Here is a 22,278-nt window from a genome sequence, read left to right on the forward strand (position 1 = left end):
CAAGAAGTGAGTGAGTAATGCTGCTCATTAACAGGGTCGCCTGGGCTGGTCTGCGACCCAACACCAACTGTAAAATGCAATACTTTCTAGTTTAACGGAGAGATTAGCTTGGACTAGGATGAGGCCATGACTAAGACGTCACTAAACTCTGGCTTCACATGCAGACCTGGAGAGTCAAGGTGACTGTCCCTGCACCCCACTTCCGGCCCCTGACTCACCACCCAGCGGAGCCGCAGGCTGGTCTCACTGGCTGTTCGCACGGTGATGCTGGTGGGAGCCACATCAGGGGGAGCCTGCAGGGTCTGGATGACCCGGGATGACTGGCTGAAGGGGCTGGTACCGACAATGTTCACCTGCCTCATGCGAAACCTGAAGGTAAAACCGTGGACACAGTTATTCTACAGGAAAGAACAAAAACCCACCACCTTCTCAGAAGGATCTGCTGTGTGTCCTTCCGTGTTGTAAAGGCTGTTGCCCAAGGACGCCCTCTTTCCACCTCATGAAAAATGCAAATTGCATATTTGGCCCTTTCCCCCCAAAACCTCCAAAGAATGGTAAATTTGTTCCAACGCAAAGATTTTAAATGCCCAAGCAAAGCATAATTGAATGGGTTACACGGCCAGAAATCTGTGTCATTTGATGCCATTGGCTGATTCGTGTTTAGGGTAAGGTTGGGGGATTAGCAGGTGAGGCGTCAAATGACCTTGAAGAGTCTGGTTGGTTCAATGAGCACTGGTGTCTGCACCCCATTCTCTGTTGGCTCAGGGGAGGGGCACTGGCCCCAGAACCCACACCCTGGGACGCCAACCCCACTGGTAACTGAGACCTGAGGCAAATCAGACTCGCCCCCATTTCCTTACCTATAAAATGAGGGTGGGGTGGGCGTGCTTTAGAGACTCGGTTAATCTTTTCAGTTCTCTCTCCTTTACTTATTTGTACGATTACTTGGAGTGAACTTCTACCCTGGAAACACGCCCTGAGCACACACGCATATTCACCACAGAGGCTGGAAGAGGACGGGGGTCTCCAGTCACAGTTTCTGACCTTGGACGCAATGATACAGCTGGTACCAGCCTCACAGGGTAAGCCTGGAGGCCCTGCAGCTCGGTTTTTTTTTTTTTTTTTTTTTTTTGAGAAATATTTTTCTCTGCAAATGAGCGTATGGTGTCTTGATTCGTCTGCTCTGATCTCAGGGAGGATGTCTGACCTGCAGCTTTCATTAAGCTTTGTTTAAAAAGCTCTAATGTCAGTATTATGCCGAAAAAAAAAATGTTCTTCACGAAGATGTAAGGTCACCTTTTACTCTCTGAATTAGTCATCCTTAGTCTTTTACTCCCCGATCTTATGAACAATGACATTATCAAACTCAACATCTGGTGATAACTGGAAATTTCATCTCAGTCAATGATTTTATGGGAAGTTATAACATCTCTAATGGCGTGTGATCATGCTAGCCTTTCTTAAGGCCAAGGATTTACTGCCTGGATAGGTTTCAGGATCAAGAAGTGAAAGGTGACATGGCATGTTAAGTGCTTGATTAGTGAGCCCCACAATTCCTGGGTACTGGAAGGGGGAAGCAGAGGATAGTCCCAGGACAGCTGCTCTGTTTCCGCACAGCATGTTGATAGTCCCAAGTGGTCGTGGAGTTTGTGAGGAAAGGCCACACATCTTAGCTGCCTGTGGCTCTTGGTATTGAGCCTAATGTAAGAGTGAGCCATTGCCACTGGTGTTGATGGCAGGAGCACTGCTAACCCAGCATCGGGGATAAACTGTCTCTGGGAAAAATACGCAGCCGTGTATCTTGCTCCTAAGGTTCAATGTACTATTATTGCCCCTTGGAAATGTCTCAATCACATGCATATAACTGGGTTTTGCTCTTGCAGGCAAGCGTGAACGCCAGTTGTTGGTGTTGTTAGCCTTCCTCCTGTGGCGGTTCATCACCCGCTGCTCTCACCTGTAATGAGTGTAGGGCGTGAGGTTTGGGATCTCCAGCGTCTGGGTGTCGGGCTCATTCTCCTCCTCGTAGAGGCTGACCCACTCCTCCTCATCACCAATGGCTCCGACCTGTGGGAAAGACAATCCTCAGATGGGATGGATTGAGCCGTGGTGTGGAGGATGCCATTTACAGGATGTGCGGCTGCCTGGTGCATGTCGGGCTGGGCAGACCCATGCCGTGTCCCCCACATGGGCAGATAATTGGATCTTGCACACACACCCTCAACTAAGCCCTGGAGATATAGCTCCTGCTGTTCCCGCCAAGGTCAGGATCTGGAAGATGGAAGTCTCTGGGAACAAAACTCCCAGGGCTAGCCGACTGGAAGGGACCTCCCCATGCCATCCTGTCCTTCCTCCTGGCTGACAGGTGAGGACTCAAAGAGAGGCCCAGAGAGAAGGCTTGGCCAGGATCCCACTTAGGGTCCAGAGCCTTTTCCACCACACACACTGCCCAGGGGGACTCAGTCTCTCCCTGTTCCCGCCCTGCCCACTTCTGTGCCAAACACACACCAAAGAACCAGCACAGGCCTTGCACAGAGAAGGACTGGCCACTGCGCTGGGAGCCAGACCAGCAGGCCAAGTCAAGAGAGCCATGAGGGGGGACACCATGACCGCAAGCCAGCCAGGAAAGCCCTAATTCTCCCACGCAGGGCTCTGCATCCCTGTGCCAGGAACACTTGTGCAGCCTGTGTGGCTCTGGGGGACCCAGCAGACACGTATGGAGGGAAGGCTGAGAGCACAGAGGGGGTTTCAGGCCAAACAAGCTGGGGTGAGGTGGGTCAGCCGAGGGCCTTCTGCTCTGAATGCTTCATAAATCTGTCAGATGACAGTGCAAAAATGTGCTCATTAAGCTCGCAGAGAGACTGGTAGGCAAGTAGCCAGGTGGCTGGAGGACAGCACAAGAATCTGAAGTCTTGGAAAACTGGAGAAAGGTCCAGGAGGGCGTGGAGGGGGCCAAGCAGACACAGAGCTGTGCGGCCCACCTCTTCCAGAAAGATAAATGCAAACTCGAGGCTCTAAATACTCTACGTGGAAAACATGGAAACAATTTGGCAGTTCCTCAAGAAGTGAAACGTAGAATGAGCCTATGGGTCAGCGGTTCCATGCCCAGGTGGATGCCGAATGACCCGGAAGCTGGTCCCCTAGTGAGCATGCGAGCGCACGTGTTCATGGCAGCTCTCTTCGCAACAGCCAAAGGGCAGGGCCACACGAAGGCTGGTCGGGGGTGGCACAGACGAACACCGCGGTGTGTCCACACGGGGGAATACTAGTCAGCTGTACAAAGGAACCTACAACCTACAACATGGGCGAACCTCGAAAACACGATGCTGAGTGAAAGAAGCCAGACCCCAAAGGCCACGTTTATATGATTCCACTTTATAAAATTTACAGAATAGGTAAATCCACAGAGTCAGAACGCAGATGGGTGGGTGCCAGGGGCTGAAGGAGGAGGGAAAAGGGTGTCACTGCTTAATGGTATGGCATTTCCTTCTGGGGTGATGAAAATGTTTGGGAACCGGGTAGAGGAGGTGGTTGCATGACATCGTGAACACACTAACTTGTGAACTGTGCACTTTAGAATAGTTAAGTTTACATTAGATGAATTTCACCTCACTTAGAAAAAAAGTGTTAAGGGGCGCCTGGGTGGCTCAGTCAGTTAAGCGTCTGCCTTCGGCTCAGATCCTGATCCCGGGGTCCTGAGGTCAAGCCCCACGTCGGGATCCCTGCTCAGCAGGGAGTCTGCTTCTCCCACTCCCTCTCCCCCTGCTTGTGCTCTCTCTGTCAAATAAATAAATAAAGTGTTCAAATGTGGGACGACTGCCAGAAACATTTGGTGAAGACCCGGAGATCAGAATCAACGAGTAGCCCAGAATCAGCAAAGCAGCGAGACAGTTGAAGGGGGCAGTGAAATCAGGAGAAGACGAAGCAGTTTGCACAGCTGGGGGCAGGGTGGACGGCCTCCAGGACCCCTGCACCCAGGGCAGCCAGCCTCCTCCAGTCCTCAGCACTGGGACGCCCACCGGAGCCTGCAGACCCTCACTTCAGAGACACAGGAATGAAAGAGGGAGAAAAGAGACGTAGACCGAGGCTAGATCCAGGTGGCGCAGAACCCTTGTCTTGGAGAATGGGAGGGTCTAGGCTAACCCGGGTTAGACGAGCTATGGCCACAGACGGCACTACGTGCCCCCAGGGCCGACGGCGGCCACCTGCCTCCTCCACCGTGCCCGTGAAGTGCAAGAGGACCAGCAGGGGAAGACCACAGTCTGGGTCCATGCAACGCTGCTGGGCAAACAGAGGTGAGTCCCCCTGAGGGTGTGATGTCAGGGGGTACCCTAATGTCCCTGCGGGAGGCCTGCTTGTAGCTCAGTGTCTGGCCCACGCAGGAGGCATCTGTGGGATGAAGGGCGGGGAGCTGACAGGACCCGCAGGGCTGGAGGGAGTTGGGGACCCCAGTGCTGTCACTCCGGAGGAAGCCGCAACTGCACAGCAGACTCGGAGGGCCCGTCGCGGCTCCGCACGGCTCACGGACGCCTTCCGGGCCTCCAGCAGCGGGGCTGGGACCACGTGTTCTGCTCAGTTCGCACCGCTCTAGACGTTAACAAGATTTATGAATGCCTTAAAGCCAAAATGCTAACAATCCAGGTGAATTGTACGGAGCGTCAGGCCCCCTCGATCGGGGCCTCACAGGGTTTGGTGGTTTCTGAGCCCCTGGTGACAGGTGAGCTGCTCTCAGTGAAAGGGATCCCTGGGAGGCTGAACCAGAGAGCCTGTACTATTTCTTGGAAGACAAGTTTGGCGGGGGGGTTGGGGTGGCGGGGGGGGGTGTGGAGGAAAGGAGGAAGAAAGAAAAAAGGAAAAAGAGATAACTTCAGTTTCAGGGCAATCAGTTCAAGAACTTTTATTTACCGCTGGATCCCAGGCCGACACGCCGCGGAGGGCGCTGGCGAGCAGGGTGTCCACGGCACGGAGCGACAGAGGCAGGCGCCGGCTGCAGGCACCTGCCCACTGCCATCGGGCACCGCGGCGCCCCGTGCTGCCGCGGTGCACTCGTGTCCTTCCGTGTCTCTGCGTGTGTGGGGGAAACGTGCACGCTCGGTGCTGACTTTTGGCCAAATCCCCAGGCCCAACTGTGGAGTTCCCTCTGCTTCTGCAAAGCCACTCCTCCCCACTCTTCCCTCCCAGTGCCCGGGTCCCACCCCTCCAACTGTGGGGGCTTTGTCTGAGCTCCTGGTGCAGAGGAATGCCCCAGGCTAAGAAAGCACGGCAGGTGGTGGCAGGCGCCTGGCCTTGAACCCGCCATGTTTGCATTCCATCTGCCTGGCTGCCTCGCTGGCCTGGACGCATTCATCCGCTGTCTTGTCCGGGTGGCTCCCCTGACCCCGGCCTGCCCCTGGCCATGCAGCCACCGTGGTTGACGGGGCTCGGCACGCGGCTTCGGCGGGGTCAGCAGCAGTCAGCCGCACTGGGTTCCAAGCCCGTTTCATCCACGTTCCCGCGAAGATGGGTGGAGAGTGGGCAGGGCCTCCTTCCCGGGCCTCCGGCGGAGCACCCACAGGCGTTGCGAAGGCAGGCCAGGATGAAGCAGCGGGCCGCCGCAGGCTAGTGTGGTCCTCTCGGAAGGCTGGCCCGCAGCTCCACTGCCAGGACGTGGGGTGCCGGCAGGATGAGGACCCCACTTAGCCCCCCCCCCGGGGAGAACGCTGTCCACTGGAGGGCCTCTGAGCAGGGAGGGCTCTCCTCCCAGAGCTCCAGGGCCCTGCGGCCGTGCTCACCTCCGCCAGCCCCAACGTGCCTTCTGAGAAGGTGGTAGCTGGCTGAGTGCATCCTCCAGCTGTCCGGCTAGGACGAATGGGCGGGGACCCTCAAGGTCACACTTCCCTGGGGTGCTCTGTTTCCTTTTTTAAAAACCTGGATTTGGATGAGTGCCAAATGAGCAGCGAGCCCAGGTAGGTGCCGCATGGCTCCATGTGGCTCTTCCTGCCACTTCTCCCTGCAAAGCCAGCCTGTCATTACCTGGAGGCATCACTCAGCCTCAAACACCTGTACCTCGCAATCGCTCTGCCCGCTCTCTAAAGTGTGCCCCCGCTCCTGCTCCTCTCCTTGCGGCTGGTGAGCTCCTCTGGAATCTGCAGAGCATCTGGGAAGCTTCCGTGAACCACAGCCCCGGTACCGCTGCCTTCCCACGACCGGGCTGCTAATTCTGCGCTGCCAGGGCATCTTCTGTGCACTTGACATACAGCACTCCTCCCGCGTGTTGCATCCCCTTAAAGACACGACTCTCCTACAAATACATGGTAGGTGTCAAAGATTCCTTTTGCTCATGGATGAGGGAACCAGCAAGGTACTGGAACTGGTTCAGAGAATACCAGATTCGAAGCACGTGGAGTCAGCAGATGAGGACATTGCGACAGGGTGGCCAAGATATGAGTAAAGCCAGTTACAAGAGCACGGCAATCATAACCTCTGGGTGTGCGGCTTTCCATCTTCTCTAAGCTCACGTCTAACCCCACAGAGCCTGGGCCGAATCATAAATAGTAAGACAAACACAGTTAGAGTCCTTAAGACAGATGAGCTATAGGCAGGCTTATGAAACCAGGCCCTGGTACAGGAGTCAGCACACCACAACCCGAGGGTCAAATCTGGCCCACCTCCTGTTGTTGTAAATAAAGTTTTATTGGAACATGGCCACACTCATTGGTCTGTGTGCCGCCAATGGCCATTTCCACGCTCCCACAGCAGAACCGTGTGGTTGCAGCAGAGACCACCTGCCCAAAGGCCTGAAGAATTAACTCTGGCTCTTCACAGGACAAGTTTGCCAATCCCTGCGGTGGTGTTTCACCAACATGACATGCAGTGCTCCCTCTAGCTCACTTCCCAGGTGTCCTGCCACGTGTGTTCTCCCTTTTGTCTGCATGTGAGCCCCCAGGCAGGTTTGGGGTCTTACTCCCCTCCGTACCCCAGTATCTCCCCCAGGGTCCAGCTCAGGCTATTGGCTCCACACACACGTGAATCTGCAGTGAACACGTGCATGGTTTCAAAATCAGTATTTAAAATGGGTTGTCTTGCACTGAGTTCCAAAGCAGATGATTACTGAAAAGGTAATTTTACTTACCGATCCCTGAAGGGGGGATGGGGTGCTTAAGTTTTTATAATAAAAGGTTTACATTTTGATCTAAAGAGACCAGAATTCTTTTTAGTGAGAAACAGAAGTCTTTTCACACTTGCTGAGCTCCCCTGGCTCTCTAGTTAGATTTCAAAACCATCACGACGGAGTGTTCTGGAAGTAACCGGCTGTTCACTAATGATGCACCGGACATACAGTGTGGCAGAGCTCTTTAAAGATAAAACAAATCAGAGCTCCATGGGGAAGCTGGGATTTTGATGGGTTTTTTTCTTCTGCTGCTTCTTTTAAAGCTAACAAACAGCACTTTACAATACTTAATACAAAACCAGAAATGCCACACATTTCAAATGCTGCTCATCAGGGGGTGGTCCTTAGGACCCACTAGGGAGCTGCTGTCCTTCCTAAAGCACCAGGACTTGCTGCCCTGCCCATGTTCCTCCCCGAGGGCTCTGATGGGCACATCTGCCTCCGCCTCTGGCTGGGAGGCCGGGCTCTTTTGGACACAGGTGCTCATTTAATACCTGGGGGTCCCAGACCACCCCCCTACCCTTGCCAAGTGGGTTTTTCCACCCGAGATGGACTTGTCTGTCCTAGGAAAGCCTCTGCAGTCAGCGGGGCCTCCGAGGAGTTGGGGGGAGGTCAGCTTTCGCCGGGCAGGACCTCCAACACCCTGCCGAGGCCCCAGCGGCCACGAGGTGAACGGCTACTCAGAGGACGCTCATTAACCTCATCCTATGAAAGGAAACAGCAGATGGAGAGGGGGCACAGGAACCCGCATCTGTGCCGGGAAGGAGGGAGGATGGAGCCGGGCGGGCGGGAGGAGGCAGCTCTCCTTTCATCCAGAGCTAGGAGAGGGAAAAAAGACTCTCCAAGAATTCATTCCATGGAGCCCTGCCAAGCCAAGTGTACCCTGCCGGCTGAAACTCTGGTGTCAGCAGGAAAACTTGCGAGTCAAGCAACTTGCACGGTTACCGAGTCCCCTCTTGCTCTGAGTGCTGTCCCCGGCACCCCCGCCAAATGAAGCCCCCCAGCGAGGATGGGGGACAGACGGGGCCTCTCTGCACGGCGCTGCGGGCAGGTCATGCACGACTGGGAGGGGGCTCAGGCCTGAGCAAGGCCCAAGGCCAGTTCCCCAAATGTCCTCAGTCTGCAGCCCTGACGAGTTGTTGGGGGCGGGGGGGGGGGTTTGTCCATACACTTGACCGAGAAGGGTTCGTGCTTTGCAACAGCCCGAGAGTCATTCTCCAGCCCTCCTTCCCGTTACCGGTTATTTATTTATTCTTTCCTAATTGTTTAACATTCTCTCCATCTTTGATGCAGGAGGATTGGGAAATGACTGTTGGGTCTTCTACCATGGGGGGCGTGAAGACCATCGGGTTCTCCTGGCCTCCTCTAGCCTTCCAGCTGTCTCCTCCCCGGTTCCTCCTTTGCCTCCAGTGACCCCGAAACGAAATCTGCCTCTGGGTCCGTCCTGCCCTCCTCCTCTGTCTCCCTCGGCATCGCTCTCCTTCCTCCTGGCGTTTGGTGACCCTTGGCCGATGGCTCAGAGCCTTGTGTGTGGTCTTCACTCCTACTGACCACCAGGTGGACGCTTCTAAGTCCTGGCCATCTCAGCTGGTGCCTCAGACCCCACTGGCCTGCGACAGCCCCTGCTCTCTCCCTGCCAGGACGCACCCCTCCCCGGTTCCTGCCATCTGGTCCCGACTGCGGCCCTCTGTCAGGGAGGATGGAAAACCCGGAGCCTCTTCCCGCTCCCTCCCTCCCGCGCCGCCTCTCCTGGCCGCTTGACTGCAGTGGCGGGACCCTGGTTTAGAAGCTCCTGACCTGTTGCTTGAACGATTTTGATAGTCTCGCTCAGTGAACTAAAAACAGAAGAGAGCACTTGCTTGTAAAAGACCAAAGGTTCAGGGCTGCCGACTGCTCCCTGCAGGACCCGCGCGGCGGCCACTGGCCGGGTGAGGCGCTTCCCGGACCAGCTGTTGGAAAGCCGCCAGTCTGACGGCACCCCGACCCGCAGCTCTGTGAAGGATCCCCTTCCTCGTCAGCCATCCTGCACAGCACACCCGGTCGTGTCCCGCAGGTACAGGCCCCAGAATGCTGTGGGCCTCGGCTGCCGCAGCCATAAAGGAAGACTGGCCATGGAGGAGCTCCAGGGTCATCCCCGCCGCCCTGCACTCCAGGCTGTCCCCGGCCTCACCTGTGCCCTGTCCCACCCAGTCCTCCCTGTCTCGCCTCCCCTGGCCCACTTTACACACCACCCCCAAATGCATCCCCACCCGAAATATCCTTCTAGAGACAGTTTTTTCATGAAGTGTTCCCCTCCCGTGAAGAGGCTTCTCCCACAGGCCCTCTGTGCACCCCTGACAGTCCCTGTCCGGGAGCCCAGGTTGCGAGCATGGCTGCCTCGAGGCCGGGGGGCCCTCCCTCCCGCAGTGTCCAGCTGCCGTGGGGCCAATGAACCGCTATCCCCAGCACCTGCCTCTGCTTATCTCTGAAGTGCAGGTGGTCTCCTCTGCATCTGCCCCCTCTCTCCCATCAGATCCAACCTCTCTCAAGGACAAACAGGAACGCCCACACCTCCCTGTGCAGCTTCCCAAGATGCTGAAATGACAGCGAGGACCTGGGCCCTGTCGTGCTCGGAGTGGGGTCCAAGAGGGTGGTGGGGCAGGCACGAGGCCGTGAGAACCGCCTGCTACCTGCCGCCTGCTTTGGGATGCCGGGACCTCAGGCTCGCCTGCAAAGTGAGGACAGCAATGACGTCCCCCAAACATCAGCAGGAGACTCTGATGGGACAGGGTGTGTGAAGGGCATGGGACACCCTGACGCATGGCACCATGCTCCTACACCCGGGGTGCTTTCCCATGGACACTTTTAGACAGAAACTAACCAGGCTGTTCCTACCAGCTCCAGCTTGTCTTCCTGTCTCCCGTCCTGCCTGCTCATACACATCCCCCCTCTGCAGCCACCCCGCCTTCCCCGCACGTGCACCAGCCACACTTCCAGTTTCTGTATCTGATCCCTGATGTCTGGGGCTCTGCTGACCCTGCAGGAGCTGCCCCCAAGGAGGAACTCAGCCCACAACTCGCCTGTGATGCACTTGCAAATGCAGACCGCCAATCCAGAGCCCACACCGGAACCCCTCCTCCGCAGGGCTCTCCTGCTCTGGGCCACTGTCCACCTGCCCTGATCCCCCAGGGCCAGGGACCAGACAAATAGCCATTATGCTCCCAGGCCCCTGGAATTACTCAAACTAGCCGGACCTGAGCCTGCTCACCCCACCTTGCCCCCTCCTTCGCGGGGAAACCGGCAGAGGGTTCTTGCCCACAGCACGGCCTCCCTCTGCCTCCTGACCAGCCCCGGTGCTTCCCTGCGTGAAATCCCAAGCCCCCTCCTCTTGGAATTGTTAGTAGGACTAGATTTTCAGTGAGTCATCTCCTGAGCTGTTAGCTGCAACAAACCTGATTAAAAACAAAGTTTAGGTTCTAAAACAATAGGAGCCACACGACTTCCTGACTCCGCCGTTCATGCCACCGTGCTCCCTGCTCGCACGCCCTCCTCCCCGCCGGAGTCCTGCTCACCCTGCCATGCCCCGTGGCAACCTCGCCTCCATGGGAGCCTTCCTTGGCCACTCTGGCCAGGCCCCCATTTGCTTTTGGGTTCCCTCTCAGCGGCGGGTCTCATCTGGGTCGACCAGATTACAGGTCAGCCGTCCCTCCCATGTCCCCCAGGCTGGGAGGCTCTGGAAGTCTTTATAATCTAGCATTGGGCACGAGACCCAAAACCTGTAACACAGCAGGTGCTTAATAAATGTTTACTGGGTGAATGGGTGACTGAATGAAACAAATACGAAACCGGACGATCAGAAAAATGAAACACGGGTGAACCTAAAACCCCAACAAGAGAATTAGGATGAAAAGATTTTGAGCAGTCCTCAAAAAGAATAGGAAAACATTTCTCTTACGACACTTATTTTGGTTTGACAGTTGTGACTTAGCTCTACGTTGACCTCTATTTCCTGAAAATGACATCTGTGGTAAATGCTTCCCTCGGTCCTACCTGCATTGTCCCTTGCGCTATGATATTTTCTGCTCTGTGGTATTTTTAAAAGTCCCGTAACAGGACCTAAAAGGATCTGATAGACTAATGAACAAGAAGGCCAATTCAAACCGCTCATCTTGTATAGATTTCCCATGCTGGTCAAGAAATAAAAGAGAAAAGTCATTGTTAGGGTGTTATCACGGACAATCAAGCCAACGCTAAACATTTTGAAATATCCGAGCATGTACATTGCCGCCGTCTCTCACCGCGGCGCCCAAACGCTTAGGCAGAGGTGCTGTCCCTTTTACCTATAGCCGACTACGTCATCGTTGAAGGAGCCAGAGAGCTGGTGACAGCCCTCCTTTGCATACTCGACAGGCTATTCAGAAATAATGTCACTCTCTTTCTTCCTAGTATGACAAAGAAATTCAACTACAGTCAGAGTTCATGACGGTTGAGATGCTGACAGATACTGCCTGAAGAGGACCACCCACAGCCCTCACCTCCGTCCGAGATGCAGGAAAGGGGAGACAGAATTAGTGATCAGAAGTCCCCACCTGCAGATCTCGAAGCAATGAGGGAAAAAACGTCTGGTCTCTGTCGCTGCAGGAGACAGAACACACTGGAAAGCCTTTCCAAAGTCAGAGGTGATAGTGGCAGGTGGACGGTTAAATCAGGACAGGAAATGCTTTGAAAGCATGGGAACTCTGTCCGTAGAGTTTGTGCCGTGACCCACACCCCCAACAGGCAACAGGCTTCCCCGGGCACTCTCCTTCCACGTAGCAGCAGGCCCTGCTCTGGGCCGGAGGGGAGTGCCCAGAACAGCACAGACGAGGTCCCAGGCTCACCAGGCTCTGTAACCACATGACCAGTGGAGAAGAGCATTTCTGTGACAAAGCAGAGAGCGCCAGCGGCTCTCGGCTCTCCTGGCTCGTCTGCTTCCCGAGCAGGCAGGACTTCACTGAGCAGGGGGCCCAGGCCGCGCTGGGTGCGGTGGGTGCAGGGTGGGAAGGGGATCCCTCTGCGCACACGGGCTGGCCCGCGCCCTCCAGGCCAGGTGAAGCCTCGGAGCCCAGAGTGCCGCTGGGGACGCCCCTTGCCATTCACGGCCCGATTTATACTGGGACAACGGAGGCCAAGGAGAGCTGGACTTGACATGTTTCAAGCTGTGGGATTTGGGTTCCGCGCGAGTGAGTTCTAAGTACCGGCAGCTTGACTCTCAGCTGCCACTCTGGGCGCTCGAGCTGGGCTGGCTTCCAGCCCTGGGAGCCTGGGCCTCTTCCCAAGCTGCATACCCTCCATCACGGGGGACTCAGCCCGCCTCGGCTCTCTGACCCAGAGCACCTCCAGCCCTGAGCTGGCCTGGGCCCGAGCCTGCCTGACTTTTCAGGTGTTTCGGGGTGTGGCCCTGCATCCTCCCCACAGGCCTCCCCAGGAACACAGCCTTTCCTCAAACGCTTGCCTTGACTTTATTATTTTTCTTATGAGCTTCCGTTTATTAAATGCTTAACACGTGTGAATCCCACGCTGTAGCCTTCAATGCACCGTTCTTCCCACCACGCGTCCTGGTGTGTGTGGTCTTTGCCCTCTGCCCGCCAGCCGGCGCCCACGGCCCTCTTACACCCACAGCCTGGAGGCCGGCTCCTCACAAACGTGCCCAGGGTCCTGCTTTTTGGCTCTGTGCTTTGCTGGTTGGCCTGTCCCTTTCCATCCTTGCTTGGGGCTGAACAGACCCCAGGGGCCCTCGCTGGTCCCGCCCATCCTGCAAAGGTCAAGGGCAAAGCTGCAGCTTTGAGTATCTTACTGCAAAAAACCTCAGATCTCTCGGCCTCCACATTCCCAAATTTGCTCTTTAACACTGTGATGGACTCTTAGAAGGGAAGAAGTCACGGAAAATAGTATACAGGCAAGGGGACAGTTTTGGGCAACAGTTTTAGGGGAGCTGAACGTGCACACCTTCTACTTTCACCGGCAAGGTCTTCATAACTACAGCCTCTTTCCAAGGCCTACAGCCATTTGCTCCCGCCTGTAAGGCCGGGACGTGAGCATCTCCCTATTCATCAGAGGCACGGCTGCTTTTCCCCGAGGCTCTAGGTTGGCACAGGACGAGCATGGCTAGGCCTGGGGCACAGGGAGTGGACGAAGGTGCAGAACGGAGGCTTAAGGGAGTAGAGGAGGGGAGCCATGGTTCTAGAATTCTCGGGCAGCACGCTTGGCTTTTAAAGCTCCGGGAACCTGGGCATGAAGGGAAACACTCAGGTTATAGGGGCTTCTATGTGTAAGAAGAGAAAGGAGATACACTGGTCCACCTGGACGTTTTCTCTGCCCCTCACCGCTGGGAGAAGTTCACTGCCAGAGGCCGTGGCTCGGGCAGATTAGGGGACAGCCGGTAAGTGGTGCTCACAGGTGAGCACCCAGCACACGGGAAAGAAAACAGAGCCTGGCAGTCCATTCATCAGCCCACGAGATCCGGGCCCTCCGCAGGAAGCGCCCTGGGAAACAGAGAACATCTCTCGGCACCTTGACTTCTTCCAGGAACGCCGTGGACACCGGGGCCACCTGGGGCCCCCACCTGCTCCATCCCCACTGCTCTGTAGTTACTGAGACCGCAGTCGGCAGACTGCTGCTTTATTTTATTAGCCCATAACGCTCTCTAAAACCGGTCCTTTTAGGAAAATGGTACTATTATGCACAAACAAGCAGTAAGTGGGCTTTTTTTCCCTTCCTATTTTCGGAATGGAAACAGTTTTATCTGTACCACCAGCATCTTCATTACAGGAAAGCTGCTCGAAGCAGCCTTTAGAGAAGACTAGATGTTATTTTGGCTATTAGAGCACAGCGAATGGCTGCAGATGGCAGGGGTTTACGGAGGGACCAGGAAGGCAAACAGGAGCGGCAAATGAACACAGAAAACATTTGCATTCTCCCCTTCTACGGGCACCATAAAAATGAGGGAAGAGAGGTTTTGCTCACTCTACAGTCAAAGATGACTAATTAAACAAAGCATTACTGAGCCAGAAATACCTATAAAAGCTGCTTTCTAGAACTTTAACCCACATCTGAGCATCGGCTTACTACAGGGCCTGGCAACGCGCTCCTCCAAGGATTAGGGTCTTTCCTTCCCTAATTCACTGGAGGTAACGCTGAGTGATACAACCTCCCTGGTGCGCTTTCAAAGCACTCAGAATTTAAAGGAAACTTTTCTGCAAAGATGATGTGACTGAGAAGTGGATGAAAGGGAAGAAAATACTGCTATCCTGCCACTAAGTGTTTGGTAGGAGCCAAATGCTCACACCTGGAAGGCCGCTCGGCTGGTGCCTGCCCCGACCCATGTTCATGGCTCCTGGAGATGGGGCACAGATGCCATCTCCTTCCTGGGCCTCCACCACCCCCCGAACCAGGGTGCTCCCTCCTTCCCGAGTTCTGCCAGCACCCCCTGCTCTCAGTGTGATGAGTCATGGCGTGGCCGACTCCTCACTGGGCCTGGGGCTCCTGCCTCTTACTCCTCTCTGAACTCTGGCCCGTGGTCAGGCACAGGGCAAGAGGCTGGGCAAGGGAACGCTGGAGTCTCGTGGCAGAGAAAGGCTGGGTTCAGCCTGCATCCATCCCGAGAGAATTAGGTGAGGAATGTTCCGGAGCTTTCACCTATCCCAGTGACAGTCTCGATGGCCCTGCTGCTCTGAGTTCAGGGAAGTTGGAGCCTGCCTCGACCATGGAACCCACCGAGATGTTCTCAGAGAAGTAGCCAGTGAGCTGAAGAGAGGCTTCACGGGGCAAACTCGACACGGGTGGACAGTACACACGGAGGCCGGGGCAGAGCCCTTGCGGCCCAGAGGGCTGGCAAGTACTAGAGGGGATTTCATTTGGGAAGTGCCTCATGCCTCGAGAAAGCAGAGGTGTGCCCATCTTAGATAAGTAAATATGACAAAGTGTTCTGATTCTCTAGCAACCCTACAGAGTGGTTATTAATATCCCTGCTTCACAGCCAAAGAGCCTGAGCTGGGTGGCTTGCCTGTGTCCGTCCAGCTGGGATGTGGCAGGGCTCGGGTTCAAGGTCCTGTCTCTTTGACCCCAATGCCTGTGCCATTTGTCCTCATGTCACTGACCATTTCATCTGGGCACCAGGTAGCCTTGGGGAACTTGTCTGTGGCCCTTCCTGGGGGACGAGTCGGACAGTGATCCATGGAAGGTGGTGAATGCCCAGGAGGCAGCACAGGAGAGGGGTGGGAATGGGGTTTCCTGAAAGATCTCATGGCCAGAGTCCTGGCAGCAGGAGTGAGAAGCGGGGCTGCAGACCTGCTTTTCCCCTGGATGAGGCCGTGTGAGCGTTGGCAGGTGACGTGGGTGCGTTGGAGTATATTCCACCAGGAGTTTGTAGAAAACTAGCAGTAGGGTGTCTGCCAAGGCATTTAAAGAGACGACCCGGGCGCCTGGGTGGCTCAGTCGGTTAAGCGACTGCCTTCGGCTCAGGTCATGACCCTGGAGTCCCGGGATCGAGTCCCGCATCGGGCTCCCTGCTCAGTGGGGAGTCTGCTTCTCCCTCTGACCCTCTTCCCTCTCGTGCTATCTCTCATTCTCTCTCTCTCAAATAAATAAAAATAAAAATCTTTTAAAAAAAAAAAGAGACGACCCTTCATTAATTTTGAAAGGCATGCCCTCTGCAATATGCCTTCGAGGTTACCGGGAACAGGTTGGAAAAAAAAAAAAAAGCAGGATTGGTTTGGCCAAAAGAAAAAAAAAAAGATAGATATTCACGATAACCTTTGCCACATCTCATGAAATTTTCTTGGGATAACTTAGTATATGATTGAAAACCGGTCCAATGTGTTCAACTCAAACTGAATGGATTAGGAAAACAGAAACCAGGGTAGCAGTCTGTTGATGGAGTCAATCCAGAAGTTTGAGGAAAAGGGCATCTCTTTCATGTGGCCAAGCAGACACTGGAGAAGGGCACGCCAGCCCTGTGACAGAACCAGCTGGGGGCTCCCAGCACACCAAGTGGTAAAATGTCCATGGCTTGTCTTCTGTCTTCTTCTTGGCCATGACTCTGTCCTAAGGAGCCCAGGAAGAGTCTACAATCCTTACCTTCTGGGCTTTGGAACAGAGCTTCTGTTTATAGATTAATATTTAATCTCTAGGAACATTTAAACACAAATCATCCAGATAATGAGCTTCAGGCGGAAATATTCTCTTTGGGTTTTGAAGTTTCAACTATCTGCACCACTACCAGAATTTTTAGACTTGCTGAGTTAATTTTAAAATACCTCAGAGAGAATATTTGTGAGGGACTTCCAGTTCGAGCAATATGGCAGACAAGATAACCTTTTAAGGTCAGCCTCCCGCCCCAAAGGCAGAGCAGTGCTGGGTAGGGTACGACAGATGTCTTCTCAGACGCCTGGCTGAGCACTGGGGAGCAAGGGATGTATCTCGAGGCTGATGTAAGTGGGAAGTGAAGCTGTGGCCAAACCCACCATGAAATCTAAGTGGGCACTGCCTGTGCGAGAAGATGTTCATAATAATCACGGCCTCTGGGCATAGAGAGAGACACAGTGGACTTGAAATATGGACATAATAACAAGTATCACTGGCTCGGAATTAAGACAATGATTAACTTAAAATTTTGATAACTTACATTTGCATGTTACAATTTTTAGGGCAGCTGGTGGGGGGAGGCAGGGTCAGGACCTGTGCAAAGGGGTCCAGGCAGGTGGCAGCCAACTCGGGTGGGAGGACTACCCACATACAGGGGGATTTGGCAAATAAATAAATAACCGAGGTTAGTGGGAGCCAGAGAAAGGCTAGTGTAAACGTGGAAAGGGGCGGCTTGAATAAACAGGTGGTACTAAAGTGTACTTGGAGGTGCTGGTGTGAACGAGTGATTTTCAGCGTACGTAGACAGATACAGAAATTGACCGAGGCGGAGACATGTGTGCGCCTGAGGGTGTGTATTTCCTAGCTCCACGCACTGGAGGAGGCCTGGACATCCAGTGGCAGTGAGCACACCTAGTGCCCAGATCTTGCTTTCTAAATGCCACTCTCCACTGAAAGGACCCAACGTTCCTTGGAGAAATGGCTGGAAATAGAGAAGAAAGGGGAAGATGAGCCTAGAGTACCTTGTTGTGCCAGAAAGCAAGGGTGCGCTTAGAGTAATGGAGGCATGCGAGAACACAAAAGCCGGGGAAGGGCCTCCCACTGGCCAAATGCAGGAGAGCCAGGGCAAGGACAGAAGTAATGAGAGAGGAGATTAGAATCTGTTAAGTAACGTGGGAAACCATGAGTCTACAGTGATGTCAACAAATAAATGAATAAGTAAATGGGAAGAGAAAAATTGTCTCCTACAGTAAAAGTCCAATCAATAAACACAGAAGAAATGATTGAGTTAGAAAGGTTGCTATTTGGTGCCCTCATTGTACTCATTAATTCCGGCAAGAAATTTCAGTCAAAGACAAAACTAGTGGGTGCGAGTGGGAAGGGGAATGAGACTTTCACAGAATCTCAAAGTACCTCCCTCCCGACAGAATACTTACTAACTGTGAAGGGGAGGAAAGCAGCTCTACGGTGGAGAAACCTGGCAGATGGCACCTTACTCGCGTGAGCTAAATTCACTCCACCAGTCATGGGACCTGTCGATGTCTTATTCAACCCAACAGGATGCAGTGGGAAGAACCCAACATCACTTCTGTGACATTCTGACCAAAAAATGGATGACCTGGCTCTAATCGATGAAATTTACAAATCCAAATTGAGAGGTCTTTTAGGAAATGAGTGGCTATCTATAACCCTCAAAATCGGTAAGGTCACGAAATCGAGGACCGGCCAGGGAACTAAGCCAGGTTGAAGGAGACTGGAGAGATGTGACAACCAGGGGCAGCATCATCCTGGGCTGGATTCTCTTCCCACTGAGGACACATTGGGCCAACTGACAAACATGTATGGGGTCTCTGAGTGAAGGGAGCTCTCTAGTATTCTTACAACTTTTCTGTAGTTTTGAAATACTTCCGAGGTGAAAGGCAAACGTGAACTTCTGGAAAATCTCAAACTCCAGCTAGAACCTTTGACTGATGGCTACAAGCTGAGACGGTGGTGAGCACAGAAGCCTGGGGCGCACACCCGGGGAGTCTGTGTCATTGGCTGTGGGCACCACACCGAGGACCTTCACCACTTGGGACACTCTCAGACAGACCTGGGGGAGCATAACACCTGGGGGAGGGCACGGAGCCTGCCCAGACCATGCTCCCCTGGGTAACTGGGGTCATGGACATGGAGAGGCCGGATCACTGCGTCCCGCTCAGAGTCCCTATGGCGGGACCAGCACAACAGGGACTGTAGCTCTTTAATTCACTGTGCCACCTGGAAGTTTACACCCACAGGGCAACACCCCATCCCCGCCTCACTCGCTAAGGCTCAGCCAGGATTGGGAAACCCAGAGCGCCTTGGGAAGATGCCCTCGAGGCTCCCGGTCTGTGTCCAAAGTTCTGTGTCAGCAGCCCTACCTCTCACCCCGCCTAGAGGGCAATCAAATCTTTGCTTATGAGAACTGGTGAGAAAATAAACTATTGATCTTAAAAGCCAAACAACCAACCAACCAGAAAAGGTCAAGTTCACTTACAAACATGAATACAACAATCTCAGCTCCAAACTAAACAAAAGAGCCATTGTGATCAAGCTGTGTTTATCCCAGGAACACTGCAATGGTTGAACATTAGGATATCAACATACATCATTTTACCAACAGACGATGGAAGAAAAACCACGGATGACTCAACAGACGCAAAGTAATATTTTGATAAAAATAAACATTAATGATTTTTTTTAAATCCTAAAAAAAAAACAACTTCTAGCAAACCAGGATTAGAAGAGTTGTCTTAACCCGATATAGGCTAGCTATAAAAGCAAAAAAACATACTATAAATGTTGTAAATGTCATAACTGATGATAAAACCTTAACAGAATTTCTTGAAAGTTATTAACAAAACAACCACTGTTCTATCACTGCTCCAGTTCAATATGCTACGGGAGGACCTCGCCCTCCCACCAAGACTACAGAATAAATAAATTAAAAAAAAAAAAACGAAAAAAGAGAAACAGAGGATTTCGGAAGAAGACACAAGGCTGTCACTATTAATGGATGATAGGACTTCTTTGTAGAAAACTAGGGTAGAATCAATAAAGTAAGAAGAGAATTCTCAAGAGTTTTCTGCCTACGACCCTGTCCCACAAGGCTAAGAGGCAGCTTAGCGCCAGTCATTCGAAGAAGAGAAATATTAAAAAATCAATTGTGATCCTCTATGTCAGCAGAATGTCAGAAAATGTAACTAAAATTACACACACATTAATTAATCTTCATGGCAATCTTGCAAAAAGTACCACTGACCCCATTTCACAGATGAGGAGATTAACGCTCACAAAGAACTTAAGAAATACGTCCAGGGGGCGCCTGGGTGGCTCAGTCAGTTAAGCGTCTGCCTTCGGCTCAGGTCATGATCTCAGGGTCCTGGGATTGAGCCCCACGTCAGGGCTCCCTGCTCATTGGGAAGCCTGCTTCTCCCTCTCTCTCTACCTGCTGCTCCCTCTGCTTTCCCCTCTCTCTCTGTCAAATAAATGAAATCTTAAAAAAAAAAAAAAAAGTCCAGGATCCCAGAGCAGAGAAAGAGGGGGGTGAGGAAAAGGGGGCGCAAGTCTGCCTGAGGCAAAGCCCACACTCCTCCTACCATAGTTTTCAAGGCACACTGACTGCCCCTGACTTTTCCTGCATTTTTCAGAGCAGAGTGAGGGTAGGAATAGATAGCCCAGTGCTTTTGCCAAGAAGAAAACAGCTGACAAAAGTAGATTTAAACAAACGGAAAGGCATATATGTGTCATGTTCCTGGATAGAAGACTCACCGTCCTAAGACATCAACAAGAGTAGCCAGAAAAATCCTAAACACGGCAAGGGCAGGGGTGCACGTGTGTGCAGTGGTGAGGGTAAGGAAGACCTTACCAGATATGAAAACACATTTTAAAGCCTCTATAATTAAACCATGTGGCATTAGCGCATGAATGGCCAGACTAATAGAAGAGAATAAAAAGTTCAGAAATAAACCCAAGTGCATATGGGAATTTAAATATTATAAATCAGCAGGAGAAAAAAAAAACAGGACTTTTTATTAAATGGCTTTGGGATAATCACACAGCTATTTGCAAAATTACAAAAATGGATTCAGACCTCACTCCACATATAAGGACAAATTCCAAATGGTTGGGGAGCTAAATGCAAAACAGTGACTTAAGCAGTGGTAGTAGGATGTTAGGTGAATTCCTTTATAACCCGAGTGTGGGGAAAACCTTTCTGTGACTGACAACCCAAAAGCATGCAAGAAATGACTGATAAATTAGACTTGTATTTTTTTTTGACATGGCAAAAGTTCATATATATTGCTGGTGGGAGTACAGTATGTTACCTCTTACAGCAGAGGGATTTGGTAACGTCTAGAGAATTTACATAGACATTCACTGTCCGATCTACTGATACCACTCCCAGGAATCCATTCCAAAGATTCAAGATGATATGCAAAAGGCTGAAGACAATAATGCAGAATAATGACCCTCCCCCCCCCCCCCCGCCCCCCCCCCACCCCCGGAACTCCACACCCTAATTCCTGGGACCTGTGAGTGTGTTACCTGACTTTGTAGATATGATTACGGTTAAGAGCTTTGAAATACGGAGATTATCCTGGATTATCTGTGTGGGTCCAGTCTAATCACCTGAGTCCTTACCAGTGGCCGAGGGAGGGAGGCAGGAGGGTGGTCCCAGACAGGAGACGGAGGGAGGAGGAGGAATCAAAGCCCGAGGAGGACTGGACCTGACCCTGCTGGCTCAGGGGGTGCAGGAAGTGGGGCCACGGGCCAAGGAACATGGTGGCCATGAACACAGGGGATGGTGATGGGCAGCTTGGTTCTAGAACCACGAGGGGGTGAATTTTGACAACACACGAACGAGCAGGACCAGCGGTCCTCCTCTAGAGCCTCCACAGAGACGGAGTCCTCCCAACACCCTGATTTTAGCCCAGGAAGCCCGTGTTGGCCTTGTGACCTACGGATGTGTAAGCCAGTGCAGGAGTGCTGTCTGGGCCACTAAGGTTTTGGTCATTTATGCTGGCAGAAGGACAAGGGGTGTGCACCGCTGGGCGAGCCCTGGCACGTGGGCATGGGGAGGACCACGTCTGTGGGAAGGGATGAGGAAGATCTGCCTGCAGGATGCGTAGAGTCTTCGGGACGCGGCGAAGAGAGCTGGGTGCTGCGTTCTGAGCGACAAGCAGGGAACACAAACGTGTGCATTTGCTTATGTTGCCAAAAACAAGAAAGGGTAAACCAAAAACCTAATGTGGGGCTTTTGGGGGACAGAGGCCGCCGATAAAGGCGGAAAGAGGAACAGGAATGTTTCTGAATAGATCTATTCTACGGTTTTGACTTAGAGCTCATACAAATGAGTTACATGTTGGAAAATGAATTAAATTTCAAGCATTTTAACAATTTTTAAAGTAAAATGGTTTTTCAAGTAAGCAGCCATTAAAAAATGGAAGCAAAAGAACAGAACGAAACCCAACCCTGAAATGAATGAACCCAATTTTGTGTGAAGTTGGTGATATAACCGCACAGAGAAAACAATTTAGAACTCCATACTTTGCACATCCATAGCTTAATACCGCCCAAGAACAAATACTTAGACACTGCATTCAGTAGTCTTATTGTGAGGAGTACCATTGAAATTACCATTGTGAAACTCTCTGTACAAGAACAGGAGAAAGAACCTAAGTAATGATGTTAATATTTCTAAAAACACAATTTTAGAAAAAAGGTATTTCAACTGTAAATCCCAAGTTAAAGTGATCTTCAGTTTGACGGGAAAACCAGCATGGATTCATGATGCTTCCTTTCTCTGTCCCCTGGAAAGGTCTAGAATGACCTGCTGGAGGCAATGAGCACCCCTTCCCCACCCTCAGTGCCCAGACTCTGGTCTTTAAACACCGTCTGACACTAAACAAAACCAGATGGGAATGACTCACTCTGAGCTTGAGCTGTGGGGCAGGAAGGCACAGGATGATCCTGGGACATCATGCTGTGTACGAAATCGTCAAAGA

General features: G+C 52.6%; 1 protein-coding gene across 5 annotated transcripts in view; it reads right to left on the minus strand.

Annotated features, from left to right (window-relative positions):
- The window catches only part of SDK1 (sidekick cell adhesion molecule 1), an 887,311-nt gene that overhangs the window by 116,932 nt on the left and 748,101 nt on the right, over positions 1-22,278 (minus strand). For all 5 annotated transcript variants that reach the window (XM_027612939.2, XM_027612937.2, XM_027612941.2 and 2 more), the window contains 2 exons: positions 1,955-2,064; positions 219-369 (listed from right to left, as the gene is read on the minus strand). In XM_027612939.2, coding sequence (XP_027468740.2) covers positions 219-369; positions 1,955-2,064 — 261 coding nt within the window. The remainder of the gene's footprint in view (positions 1-218; positions 370-1,954; positions 2,065-22,278) is intronic.

This window comes from Zalophus californianus, chromosome 10, assembly GCF_009762305.2.
Source record: "Zalophus californianus isolate mZalCal1 chromosome 10, mZalCal1.pri.v2, whole genome shotgun sequence".
Classification (NCBI taxonomy): domain Eukaryota; kingdom Metazoa; phylum Chordata; class Mammalia; order Carnivora; family Otariidae; genus Zalophus; species Zalophus californianus.